At 42.0% G+C, this 14,433-nt stretch overlaps 2 protein-coding genes across 2 annotated transcripts in view; one reads left to right on the top strand and one right to left on the bottom strand.

Annotated features, from left to right (window-relative positions):
- Positions 1 to 468: 468 nt before the first annotated feature.
- Positions 469 to 14,433, bottom strand: part of T265_09036 (hypothetical protein) — a gene marked incomplete at both ends in the record, with an annotated part of 127,507 nt that continues 113,542 nt past the window's right edge. The window contains one exon of the mRNA XM_009175000.1: positions 469 to 640. Coding sequence (XP_009173264.1) covers positions 469 to 640 — 172 coding nt within the window. The remainder of the gene's footprint in view (positions 641 to 14,433) is intronic.
- T265_14735 (hypothetical protein) overlaps positions 5,679 to 14,433 on the top strand; it is a gene marked incomplete at both ends in the record, with an annotated part of 115,853 nt that continues 107,098 nt past the window's right edge. Inside the window, 4 exons of the mRNA XM_009175006.1 lie at positions 5,679 to 5,747; positions 10,997 to 11,155; positions 12,525 to 12,710; positions 12,842 to 12,988. Of these exons, the coding sequence (XP_009173270.1) occupies positions 5,679 to 5,747; positions 10,997 to 11,155; positions 12,525 to 12,710; positions 12,842 to 12,988 (561 nt within the window). The remainder of the gene's footprint in view (positions 5,748 to 10,996; positions 11,156 to 12,524; positions 12,711 to 12,841; positions 12,989 to 14,433) is intronic.

The raw sequence follows: 14,433 nt of genomic DNA, 5'->3' as shown, positions 1-14,433 counted from the left end.
AAAACTCAAGGAGGACCGAATATTGGACTACAGCTACAGCTGTTGAACACCTGAATTTCTTAGTTCTGCCAATCAAACGGGCGAAGTTTAGCAGCCGTAAAACGAAACAGTCCATATTATAGCATGAAACATATGATCCTTCTGATTCAGTGACATAACGCCTTGACTCCGTCGTTGTTTCAAATTTACAAACGCACCCCGAGTCGTGTTCAGCAACTGCATATTTAGAAGCATGAGATTACAATTTTATAGTGTGAAGTGAAGACAAAAAACACCCGAAACAATCACCTTTCCCTTAATCTTCAGAGATGAAAACGACTGCCCTTGTATATTCCAGATCGACAAGGCTTCCCTCAGGAGCTATTCAAACACAGGGTTACAGAAGAAGTTTCAGCATCCGTCTTATTTTTTATTGATCACGAAATTAAATAAGAATGGAGGTATTGAACGCCTCTGACGGACATTGCTTTATGTAAGGGAGCTTTTGGAGAGCTCTTCGTGCCTTTTTGTACCACGTCTGCCTCTTTCGCACCTCCTGTCCCAAACGATGCCAGGGACTGCAGAGCTGACACAGCGCACTTCAACTACATGCCCATCTATCAAAAATGTTCCCACCGTATAATGAGCCTCATGCCGTATTCTGCAAAGAAGGAAAAAGAAAGCAAAAATGGAAACAATTTTCGTCAGACGCCTGTGTCGCTCAGTACTGAAGTTACCCTGGTTAAAGCATATATCCCGGGTAATCTCTTTATGAATCAAAAAGTTCATTGATATCGGAGCGAAAATGCTAACGGTGACTCACCAAACACGTGCAGAACATCGTTTTTCAAAGGCTACATAATTTATTTTGATCATAGTTGTACTATTTTGAGGCCACTTTATCGTACAAACACGCTGCAGAAAGACATTTCGTGTCTTTCTCCGAACTGCATGCTGCGAGCCAACATATTTGAACACAGTTTGGTCAATGCACGCCTCATAACCACACATGCTGACACCTGTTTTTATTGACCGCACACCTATTATCCTCCACTGAATATCGATTACCGTTTTTGAAATTGGACAGTGTCATCTAACCACAGTAGTAACGAACTGTGTCCACTTTAGCCTGCCTGCTGCTTCAGACCGCAGGATAGCTCATAACGTGGTGCTTTCTAGCAGATCTCTGAAACTTTCTTGTTTTGAGTTTCCAACGTAGACAAGGCTGTGTTATGGCCCAACCTGAATGGCAGGAATAAACCACCGTGTACTTTTGATGGACTCAGAATTATTCTTCCTCCATGCTGGATGAAATTTGTCACGATTCATCAGCACAACCCAATGAAAACCCAAAATGGCTGACCCAAGATTTTGACTTACGGGGCATTCCACGAATCCAAACACGACTCGCGGTGGTGGTATCACAACTACCATGCTCAGTCTGATGGCTTGCACATAGGTCACCATATCCGTGATATTTATCGGACGAGCGTGATACAGACCGTTCCAATCCGTCGAATTTTCGCCCGAACTTAGAAACCCGTGCTGTCTGCTAGTTTCGACGACCCGTCGGAAACCGCATTTGCTTTTCCCACAAAAAGTCGCTGGCATCAATCTTGTGTGACGCCTAGACTTCAGTTCTGATGGCTTTCGATTTCAATTTGGTAAACCTTCGGTTTCTTTCAGCGGAACAACAACAGGTCTTACTGCTTGGCTCAAAGTTGTTTACCATGTTCAGCGCAGCAGTAATGACCACTTCTGATTAAACCGTCTGACGGCTTGTAGAGTGCTTGGTCCGCTTACAGAACGCCGACGTGGAAGAACGCCGGGCGGTAAAAATTGTTTCAAAAAATCCCTTAAACCTGATCAGGCGAATGGCTAACTCACAGCCTATGATTGCCCCGAAAAAATCTCAGGGGCACTCAGAATCTAATTTGACACCAGCGCAAGCTAATTCAGGGGCACAATATCACTGAGAAGGCGTGCACGATGGGCTGTTCAACCCATAATAAGACACCCATATGGACTAAATAGCAGAAATGAACCCATCTAAGCAACCTGCCAACTCAGAAAATCTGCAGATTTATCGTCGCCGATTGACAATTCTTTTGAGGGGACTTCTATGTTGGCTCCATTTTTCACCTTCCACAAAAAAGAATCTGCTATGTGACAAAGAGTGTTCGAATACGCCCCTATTAATCTTACGAATATTTAAACGTACAACTGGGATATTTTGAGCAGTTATGTGGAGTTTCAGTGGAGTGGGCCTTCGGCCTATGATATGCCTAAAAAGTTTGAGGCATCACAAAGCCCTTAGTTTCTAGGTAAAATTGTCCACTTCTCTTTGCTGAACACCAGACACGGAGAAAGGTCACATGCTGTCACAAGATCTGACTAAGCCTAGATGGCACAATTTTCTACTTAATACATCCGTACTCCAGCGGCATTCAGACTTGGAGTCCCGCCCAACTTAGGGGGAGCGGGACGTACCAGGCTCTTCCATAAGCCAGAAATGAGGACCATGACACAGTGGGTGCAAGGTGCACTTGTAAACGGATAGTGCTCGAATCAATTCACTCATCATTGGCGGTTTTATAATTAGACACCTGTGAACATTATAAGATTTGCAGATAGCGGGCTCATCCGGACTCGGTGCCGCGTGAAAAAAAGTGGTAGTTGTGGTGGTGGTGGTGGTGGTAATGAAATCCAAGGGGAGAAATCAGCGGCATGTTGGCGGCCGTCAATGTGACAACAAGCATACTTCGGCTCTTTGGAACAGCATATTTATCCCTCGTTTTGGTGCCTGGTATAAGTGAACCAAGTTCTGTCAAAGACTAAGTTTTCAGCCACGTACAAGTGCAGGTTTCCGGGTCACTTCTGACCAACTCACTCTAGAGTCAGCAAAAAAGCGCAAAACATCCACCATTGCCCCATTTCCATTGTGCTTCTGCATAAACTGACACTCAGAACATTTGGATGGCAAAAGTCGATCGATATAGAAGCCTCAGCCGCACACGAATATATCACAACCCTTAAACAAGGCGAAAAACTTCTCAACGCAAACGCTTATTAACCCTGTTCTCACACTGCAGGTTTTCGACTACGTAGTTGGGTCCATGCACAGATTGGGAAAGATGAGAATGTAGAGTTCTACAAGCCAGATTACTTAGCACTCCATCACCCCAAATCCAAATTATTATAATAGTTACTCAACACCACCTCAAGGCATACCTATCTAGAGCAAAATCAATGTCATTCGCGTGTAAAATCCACCAGACTGCGCAACAGGAGGCAACAAGATGCCTCTACGGGCCTGCGATACCGAACGTTTACCGACGGAGCATCTGAAGTTTCACGATATGCTGCACCAAGGACTCGTAAAGTACCACACCCCCCGGCGCCGGGCAATTTGTAGCCTGGTTCAGTGCACTAGGAAGTATGAATGGGCGATGAAAAGGACCATTGCTCTGTAGCCAGAATACATGCTTGCAGACGACGCCTAATTGAGTCCCTCACGCGTTTTTCTTGCATTAGATTCCAGTGACGAAGTCATTAGTATCTCTTCTCGCACGGTGCACTATTCTCTTTGAGAAAACCAAAGCACAAAACAGAAAAATGGTTGACTTTGGCGGCGTAATTTTGATATCTTGAGAGTGCGGCAAAAATGCGGATGCCGAAATACTGAGACCGGAGTTTTCGAGGCCAAAACCAAGAATCCTTCGAGGTGAGTATGGGCTTGTGCTGGTAATGTCTTGTCCACGAAAGTAAGGTCATGGGGTAAATTTGGTCCACTGAAGTGAAAATTCTTGCGCCGTGCCTGAGCGTTAGTTAGGGATAAGGCGGCACTGAGGTTGACAGCGGATAAATGAGACTATTAATCGTGACTGGAATCACAGACCTCAGGGCGCCCAAAATAAATTGCTGAACGGCCTGGCGAAGTGTAACTCACCTGCCCAAATCTTAGTTGCAACCAGCCTCAATTTTAGTATCCGCATGGGGCCTCTGAAATCCTCAACTGCATATCTCATTGAGAGTATCAAAGATGACTCATACCCATCTATGACGCTGCCGTCAACATCTGACTACACTAATCAGCGCTGAACATCCGACCTTATGAAAAGTATATGTTACGTCTACAGCCCTGACAAGGTTCGGTCTGCGTGGCTAGAGGGTAATTTAGCGGCGCGTTAGCCGACTTGGCACACGCCTTATTCAGACCATAATCAAACATACTCTAACCTACCTGCAATTCCACATCAGCTTGGAGTCTACATCCCCCTCTTACATCAGGGGACGAAGAACATGTAATAAAATCGCCACAGAATCTTCACGTCTTCAGCAGTTACGAAAGCCGAGGTGTGCATATTTGCCGAGACAACATATACGTTTTCAGCTATGTCCGTCTTTGCAGCCGAATTTTGCACTTTCCAAAGCGATTGTCTTCGAGTGACCAATGCACAAAGTGCGGCAGCTCATATCTTCACCACCCAGAGTAAAAAACGTCAGCTATACTCCAATCCTTCTAAAGTCAACTGAGATCTGCGGTCGCGGGCATGTTCGGGACAGCGCATCCGTGGTTAATAAAGGCAGATTTGGATCCTCCCTATCTCTGCCACACGGGGGTTCCCGCGACTATTCGAACTCGGAAAAAACCTATTTTACAACTCCGCTAGCTGGCTTTTGTTACTAACGCGCCTAGGCTCCACTCATCATGGGGCGGTATTCAAAGCCACCCCAGGTATTACTCGCCAGAAGGAGCGTTCTCATTCAGCTGGCACCGGCAGATAATCACGATATCAGCATCGTAACTGTAATACCATTCCAAAGACACGCTAAATAACAAGGGTGAGCTTGGGCCAGGGATGCGAACCACACTGGCAACCTTCAGGGATATAGCACCAGAGTAGGGGCTGCATACCATGTCCAGAGAAGTGGAAGTGGTGTCCGCTACCGGCGCCTCCAATGAGTCCCCAGCCCCAGAACCTTGATCATGCGCATGAGCTAGAAACTTACCACTTTACGTAGTCGGAAGAAACCTATGAAATTTGTGAAACTCCGAGGTCCGGAAACAGTGTCGGACTCACAAACAAGGAAAATGGAAAGCTTAGTCTATTCGAAGAGCTGAGTGTAAAATCAAAAAGCATATTCCATCAATCTGTGTCCTTGAACTTTCGAGTGGTGAGTGGGTGGAAATTGGGTTGATGGTGTCTATTTGTTTAAATCGGCTTCCAGCAGGTAAGTGCATGTGACGGCAAAAAATTGGCCCATCTACAAATATTTTTGTGTTATCGCGGAAACGATGTCAGCTTCGACAGAAAAATCCTTACTTCATATTGGTGACCAGATAACACTGATTCTGGATGAAAATGGTGTCAAAGGTGCACTATGTGCCCCCGAGTTCGTTGTATATTGTGAGTTTTCATCATGTGCAGACAAATTAAAAAACATCTTGGCTTGATGACGCAAGTAAATGAAATGCCGATCGGAAATTTCACCTCCAGAAGTAATTTAAATTGGTCTTGTCCATGTTAAAGGGTGTCGATTTCTTGTTTGTTTGATGCAGCATTATGTGGCTTCCATAAACTTTAAGAAATCTCGAACGAAACCCGGCAGATCAGTCTATGATACAGTCCTATTGGCTAAGTTGAAAGTAACGTTTCCACAATTACCCTAATGCGCAGAAAGCTGCTGAAGACGAGCGACAGCTGAACAACCTGGAAAACTTGAAAGCCGTTGGTAGCGTTGTTCACTACGGAAGCATTATACAGGTGAGGAAATTTTACCAGTTTTCCTCTCGAAAGACGATTTTGTATAAACCTCATGGTAGCTCACACAGATTCATAAATGTCAGTTCAGATCTAGGTGGTGACCGAAACACTGCAAAAGTTATTCTCTCCCTGATGCTCGTTGACCTATGTTCCACGTAGTAGTCGATTATTGGTTATCCATCTAGCTCTTGTAATATTAGCACTGTTTAGATGATCATACAAATGAGAAATGTTCTTGAAGGCTAATTGCTTGTTGATCGGTAAATGGTTCGTGCTGGCTGAAAGCTCAAAGTGGTATCCAGTGTATCAACTGCGGGTGAATTGCCGATAAATTTGAAATTATAGGTAAACAAATAGACATTTTCTACCACAAAATTTGGTGCGTTGGAAAACCACTGGTTAGTTATTCAAATACCTCCCAAATCGGTCGTAATAACAAGCTGTGAGTATGACCTTACAAAACGTGAATTTGTATACATTTGACTTATGCAAAGGTAAATTGTGCATGAGGTCAAACATCAGTGATACAGCAATAATACTTCTTGTGCTTTACAGCTGGTAGACCTCAAGTCACGGGTCGTCCCACTTTCCTGACACCTATTGCTCCAATGATTTGGGTAGTGTACTTTTGACTGCACTATTGACGTTCGCCATAGATAAATAACCAGTTTTCTTGTTAACGTGTTTTCCTGGCCGATATTTTGGAAGATGAAGAGGGTGTCTATATTTTCTTTGTGCCAAGCTATTGGCATAGGAACTTCTGGCGAGCGCAAGGTGTACCGATCAGTATCTTCTGTGTCTGTATTTGTATTATTCCCTTCCAGATATGTTATTCTCTTGAACTTATTTTCACCTGATCCGTTGCGATAGATCCCATTATTCTGTGCATCAGTCGTACTAATCTTAATAAGGGATATTTATCGAGGCTGGACCGTACATTTCCTTGAAGATCTGTGGGGCGAGCAACTGTTCAAGTTAATTAGGACTGGTAAGCCAGACAAGTTTCTGAAGTGGTAAAGGGACGAAAAAGTTTTTGAAGAAGAGTTAGGGCAATCTATTTTGTTGGCAACTGCGATGGCATTTCGTTCTGCTGCCACTGCAGTAACGGAATTTGACACGGTTTTGAAACACTGAGGTAAAAGCCTAATTTCGTGCCAAAAGCGTCACTTGAGTATTCTTCTGAACCATTCTCTTCGTTGAATGTGCTTTCCCTAGCATCATCTGACTGGCTGATATATTTGTAAATGAAATTGAAGTTTGTTGTCTGAAGGTCCCCTAAACTTAGCGTCTGCACGCATTTCTAGCCGTTTGTCAACACAGAACTTTTCAGCACAAGAGGTGATTTTGTTCCCGGTCAGAGAGTTTCGATCGTCTTTGACAAATGCCACGATGACTTATTTGTTGTGCGGGCTCTGCTTTCGCTGAAAAAGGCCTAGCGTCCGCCGTGAAACACATTAAATGGAAAATTCTCTCAGTTCGGAAGTGATGGCGTGCCTACTAGAATCGGCTATACCCCATGGGTTTTCTAATCAGGCACAAGCTGAAGCACGTGCTTACAACCAAGATGACGCGGAAATGGCGCGGTATCAATTTGGAATTGGGCGCTTTTGTTTAGCTTTCCCCCATTATAACCCAGAAATGTTTTGCCAGTAAGGCATTGAATAAGAGGCCGTAATTTTGTTACAGCACACCTACACCAAAAATGTCATGGTAAATTTCGTTCACAAAGCTTTAAGTTAGCTTGTCATGTTTGCCGGAAACGTTTGATTTAAATAAGAACATGATGATAGCGTGAACAAGAACTGATTCCTGCAACTGACGGCTACCAGGTGTTAAAATAAGTCGAAAATGCTTATTGTCAACCATACAGCATGTAGCAAACAGTAAAATGCGCAACGTAAATCGCATACTTATACAAATTACAAAAACTGATTTCCGTGAATGTCTTCAAACCACCTGCACACTCGTTGGATTAATTATAGAGTAACAATTATACTACTCCCCTCCAAGCAAGAGGCCTTGACATTGCACTTAGTTAAGAGGACGGAATCAAGGAAGACAAAAGGCTTAGCAGTCCCTTGGTTGTCGGCATAGACTAGCATATCTTACCTCGCATCAGAATTGTGCTTTCGGATTAATGAAACTTCCTATTGGATTCACTCAAGTGAGTTCTGTAGAATAAAGTGTGACACAGTGGTAGAAGATCAACGTTTATGAGAATGCGAATTGGCAGTTTATAAGCAAAAAGGACGAAGAATGGACGTTTGCACAGTTGTGTAATTTGTATGCATTTTGTCAAAACAAACCGACGCCACCGCAGACGGAAATGATGGTGTTCAATATGATGGTCCGCCGGCCTAAAATAATGTAAGGCTAGTTTAAAAGCCCTTGAAATAGTGAAAAAGAAGGACACTTAATTTATGCCTAATAAAAAATTTTGAGAAAAGATCATTCGAAACCCGGTATGAACCTGACGACACAAAGATCTCTGAAACTGCTCAGTGGCAGTCGGGATCAAATAAATCCTTGAAAGAAAAATCGGAGGGTATCCTGATTCCTTTAACTTGAGTTGAAGTTTATCACAGCAATTAATTTTTTGCTAGGGTTCGGTGTTAGAGTATTTGGGGCGGAACTGGTGTTTGATCGACTGATGTTTTCATAAGTTTAACAAATAAACACGCTGACCCTATAGTTCTGGAGCTTACTGGTACTGGGTACAATGGGACGCAAAATTAAAGGCCCCAGTAATGGGAGTAAATTTGCCAGGTGATACACGTCCACAGACAAACAACTTCTACAATTAATTCTGGAAAGCATCAAGTATCCAATAATTTTAACTAACGTTGTATCACCTTTCTGACAAGTTATTCAAATATTGCCTCATAGTAAGAGAAACTTTTCAAGATGGGATGTGCAGTGAGCTGAAGTGACGTGAAAACAGCAATATGTGAGGAACCACAACTTGCATGAAATCTGAACAAAAAAGTCCAACACATTTAGTAAAGGCAAAATATTTGAGATGCGATGGGTATGATATCATCTTTCAACTTTCGATTATTTTAGTTCACGTGTAAACCACATAAGGTTTTTAAGTAACACTGCAGAAATATATTACTCCGGTGCAGTAATTGCATCACAGATAAGCCCTTGAACTCTAATCCCCAAAATAGACTGTATTTGGTTGTAAAAAGGGTGCTCCAGTTTTAACTAAGGAGTAACTAGGGAGTAACTTTTTTTTACAAAAATCAGATCAAATGCTTGAGATTTTTTAGATAAGTTTATATGGTTTTCCCAAATTTAGGTCCCTAGCCGAGTGGCGAACGGTAGCGTCTGCTCTTTCTTCTCGACTGTTCTATATGCAACCACCAAAACATCTTTGCATGAATGTAGCAGATTGAATAATTTTGATGTGAGCCATAAACACTGTAGAGAATTACTTGTCTAGAATTGAGCCACGGCTGCCAAAGAGGCTTTCATGAAATAAACGTTAAGTTTATCTCTCACTGGCAGAAACGGCGCTTTTTAATATTTTGTAGCTCTTTCGAGAAGTTCTATGTCGAGTCGTGTCCACCATCAAGCAAATGGTACAGAATTGTTGCCTTCATATCGGCCGAAGTGTTTTAAAGTTGGTAGAGAGACACCGCAAACCATACAGTAAAAGAGATGTAGGAAACAAGATGACAGTGACAACCGAAAACGCAACAAGCCTTTCTTCTCTCAAAATAAAACTCGCTGACGGGCACAGATGATGGACTACGTAAACGATCTTTCCAAGCAACCGAAAACGTTTCCTTTCGTTTAAAAATCCGCGTGGTGAGATCGACTTAGTTTTGGTGAGTAAATTGCCATTGGCATAATTCTCAAAAGACATTCAGTCTACATGACTCTTTGCAGTAGCAAAAAATTTAGGCTAAGCTTTCTACATAAAGTAAAAGAAACCTCTTCGGAAGAGAAATGCACTTTTTTTACCGCTGTCAACTTCAGCTGCACTGTACTAAACATTCAGACTCAATTGTTCTTTTACTCCTTTACGGTATCTGTGTTGCTTGTGTTAGTGCTGAACAGACCATTTCTCTGATCCTTCGATGGACGTTTTTTGTATCTATTGTACTCCACGAGGATTTAAAAACATCAGTTATTAAAAAGAGCAATATACGTCCCATGGATCTTCAAACTTTATTTCTGATTCCCTGAAAGTTTGGTGTCTTTCCTCACTCCTGGGTTGTAGTGCTATCTGCATATTTTCGTATATATCAGACAAACACGAAAGGGTTCATGTAAGGTTGTTGGCGAAGGTCTATTGCATTGAGGCAATCACTAGTTTTGCTTGAAACATAATCATATTGTCTAAATGTTCGTTCGGCACGTTTACAACCTTTGATTTTGTTGCGTGCTTAATACCTTAGAGTAACTTTACCCAAGTGGCAAACATATATATCGGAAGCTTTTGTCGCCGCAAAAACATAGGATAATATGTGGTGTGTGGTTTTATGAAACATCGAAGGACGAAAGTTTATGCTGGACCTTAGGTGGCGTACGTAATGAGGTTTTTTCTTAGTGCTCAAGCAAAGCAAAAACATGACCATGTTTCAGCCTTGCACTTTTCGGCTTTTTGTGGCTGGTACCAGCAATGTGGCTACGCTGACTTTCGCTATAACATCATCTGTCATGTAAGCAAACAGAAAAGTGAGTGTTTGGACACTGCCACGAACCTAGGTAGATAATTCAAAGCGTTTGAAAAACTAAGTCCTTCTTTGAGGCCTGCACACTACTCTCATATTAGTTGCCACTCTGGGAAGGATAATAGTGATGACATATTGTGTTCAACACATATGAAATTTCATCATGAATGATTTTGTACTCCCCAATATTCTTTGGGATACATGATAACAGTTTCTGAATAATGTGCCTTATTCACTACTAAAAGTTAGTGGAAAGAAATTAGGCTAACAGAATCCTCCTGATGAACCTGGTGAAACTTACCCTCTGAAAAACCTTTTCTCAGAATGATTTCCAAGCAAACTCTATGGTACTAATTTTTTCATGGGTCTTGGTTTTGCTGATTCTGTGCTTATGCTACTGGTCGTCTAGTATATTAGCTCGAAACCAATGTTTAGGATGCTAAGTAAGCTGTGAGTTTTAATTTGTGATTATGTCGATAGGTAATTTGCGCATAGTCCGAGGGCAGTTATGTTCGATATTTTTGTCATGTATTTTATCTACAACCAAATTTTATAATCACGTTATAGTTGCTACACCTCGAGTCAAATAGGATGGTTACGTTTAAAAAAAAGTACCCGGCTTTTTTGGAGAGATCTGCTCTACGCGTGCAACTTGAAGAGGACGGCAGCGAAGGCTCGTGGCTTTGTATTCAACCTTTGTATAAACACAGGCAGGCGGGAGATCCAGTGAGTCTTGTCATTACTAATAGCAACGATTTTATAGGTGAGCTTATAAGGGGTGTAGTCATCCCTTATATTTGTTATAGAAACCAGGACCTGCGCTTTTCCGTCTTCTTATTCCCTTTGTTACGTGGCTACGACTGCCCTGCAGTCAACCAGCGGGGCTTTTATAATCGTGTCACTCTGTGTTTGTCAGCAGTGGAGTTAGGTCACCAACAGGCCATAAAGTACTTTCTGAAAGGACATAGGGACATATGTATGGTGGAAAAGCACAGATGATGTCACGATACCACATGCATCGATATTATCATGGAAGACGTGCAGAGACTGAAAACAAGGTGTTTGCTTTTGAAAGAGTCAAAAGGTTTACAGAATTCAAGGTTGTTTTTATGGAGCAGTCTATTGAAGGCAAACTTAACTTTCTAAAAATCGTATTGGGATTTTTAAATTCTAAATATAAATTATGAACTTGAAATTCAGATCCCAGAAAACAACATTTTGGAAAAAGCGTATTATTCTTGGAAGACAAGCAGTAAGAAACCTACTGATGATACAACCGAATACGGGGTAATTTCCCTATTTCATCAGAATTCGATATACTTTGAAAATGTCATGGACACTGCTGGTGAACGTGACACTTATGTTGATATATAGACGGGTGGTCTTATAATCAATTCCATCGCTCTGAACGAAATTACGGCACCTGGCGACGATAGTGAATAGAATGCCATACCACACTTCACATGGTGGTGGTGCTCAAACCTAATGAGTGCTTCAGTACGCATTATCTTATGGATTAATGGCTCAGCCTGTAAAATTCATCTATAAACAACCTTTGAAAGCTGCGGCTTCTTAACAACCAGCTCCTAAATAATTCCCATTCTATTTATATCTGCTGCATCCAGATTTATGATTCTAGATTTATGATTTCAGATTTATGATTCTATGGCCATAAACTACCCCCCTCTTTACGAAAATTTATCCGTTCAACTCTTTAAAGTGACAGCCAATGCTGTATCAATATGATTTAAGCAAAAACACATCCCACCACTGTGATCAGAAGTAACAATGAGGGATGTGTTATGGTATTTGCATGGTATAGGCAGCGTCACTTGACAGCTGAAAAGCATTCGCAAGACATTCTCCATTGGGTATGAAAGCATGACGCTTTTAGTATATAATTTAATCCTCCCCTAATAACATGCATGACGCATCTCGAGCCAGTCTAGCTTGTAAACGGTGTAGAAATGAGCCACCGGTCCTTGACTCAGGGGTGCTACTTCTGTGCTCATTGTTGCAGCCTGTGGCCCAATGAAAGTCGATAGTGAAAAAATATAGTTCAAAATCAAATATCACATTCTTTTCCTGCTTTCAGGTAGTCGCCGGCGATCGCGTTCTATTAACATCAGTGCGAACTGGGCATGCTCTAAATTTAAGCATAGTTCGCCAACCAAACCAAGAATACCAAGTGGAAGTGAACGGAATGCTCATGTCAAATGTTGGCTGGCACGCTATGCTTTATTTGAACTACAGCCAGAACATGCAAGATGTCCTCAAAGGGGTAAGAGAGTAACACCGTCCCAATCCCACAAAATATTTTCATCACCTTCAACTTATCTGAAATGCTCCTCTGGTTTCTTACTTGTTTATCAAGTTAAATATGTGCTAAGATGCCATTTGTGTTTTTCTCAGGGCGATGTTATTCGGATGTTCCATGCAGAGACTGAACGATTTCTCACCTGCGATGAATATCAGGGTGAAGCGCAAGTATTTCTACGTACCACATATCGGATTGCGACCAAGACTGCTACAAGTTCAAAGGCCCTGTGGGAGGTTGAGGTAGGCTATTCCATTCAATAAATTTGACCAAAATGGCTGTTTGTGATTCTGAACGCTACGGCCGGCCCACTAAATAATTTCTAGTCCGACTGAAAAGTATTACGGCTGCATCAACATGGAGACAGGGACGGTCAGTCTTGAACGTTTAGACTATGGACACGTTGTTGGAGCCTTATTTTCCGCTGTATGGACCTGTAGAGTGACTAGATAAAGAATGACTTTGAGGGTATAATCATTCTCTTAATGCGTACTGAAACTCCGAAGCCTGTAGCACCAATCATGTCTTCCAAACATTTGAAATGATAGATACCACTAACCTAAATTTTGGAAATGCAACACCCTCATTTCTTGACAGATAACTTATGTAGGCGAACATCAGTTAACTGGAAAAAGAGTTCACCCACAGCTGTTCTTCCGCAATTTAACCTACACTAAAATACAAGGAGCTATTTTTATGGCAAGTACTAACGGGTCCTGCGTGGCAGCGGTTAGCTATCTTTGTACACCTACAAGTACATCAGGAAGATGGAATAGCAGATGCTCCATAAATCCGTAGTCACGGTTGATATTCGTGTTTCTAATTATTAGCCGCCTTCGTTGATTGTTTCTTTCCTAACTTTCCCTCTAAAATTTCATTCCCGAACCAAGACAGTAGAATTTAATGCAGTGATTTCTGGTGGGAAACACGCGGAAAATGCTCACATTACATCAACCTTATTCAATAGCCATTCTAACGTGGACAAACGTTTCCCTGTGGACGAATTCCGTACACATTTAACTCAGAGTAGTACGGTACAACAGCACAAGTACATGTCCAAACGTGTGCTTCATGACCGACCTTTCTAGAAGCCTCTACCTTTCTGATAATACATTAAGTCCTATGACTAAACAGAAGGCATGTTTGCGGTATTTGTGAAACTCCAAATAAGATGTCATAATCTGTCATACTGGATTTTACCAGATGAGTCGTGTCAGTATATTCTCAACGATAGTATTTCGTCGATCTATCTGACAGACTGGATCTGTTCCAAAACCAAGTGCACCCACCCCCATACATCCTGGCAGGAGCCAGCATTACCAGCATGAACATAATTCTCACCATTTGCAGCGCGAAACTTTCTCCGTGGACAATCATTGTGAGTTGCTTCTGAGTATAAAACAAACAACAAAATAAAGAGCCCTCAGGCGAAATGCGAGAATAGGTAAGCAAGTTACTGGAAGAGACTATACACAATGGAACTAGGATGAGCCGACCAGTTGGAGGGTGAGGCTCACTACTGAATTTGGCAAGCTGTCATTCCGGTGAATGTGGTCAATCATTGATATCGTCCTAATATTGTCCTCAACCGGCAAGCAACTGTAGAATAATCTTGTTAAGTGGTCTAATGAACGAATTCGTTGCTGAAAAACATGTCTCATTAACGAATCATCATTCTTTCATCTTC

This window comes from Opisthorchis viverrini (genome assembly GCF_000715545.1).
Source record: "Opisthorchis viverrini unplaced genomic scaffold opera_v5_251, whole genome shotgun sequence".
Taxonomy (NCBI): Eukaryota; Metazoa; Platyhelminthes; class Trematoda; order Opisthorchiida; family Opisthorchiidae; genus Opisthorchis; species Opisthorchis viverrini.
This window is presented reverse-complemented; position numbering and strand designations above follow the sequence as displayed.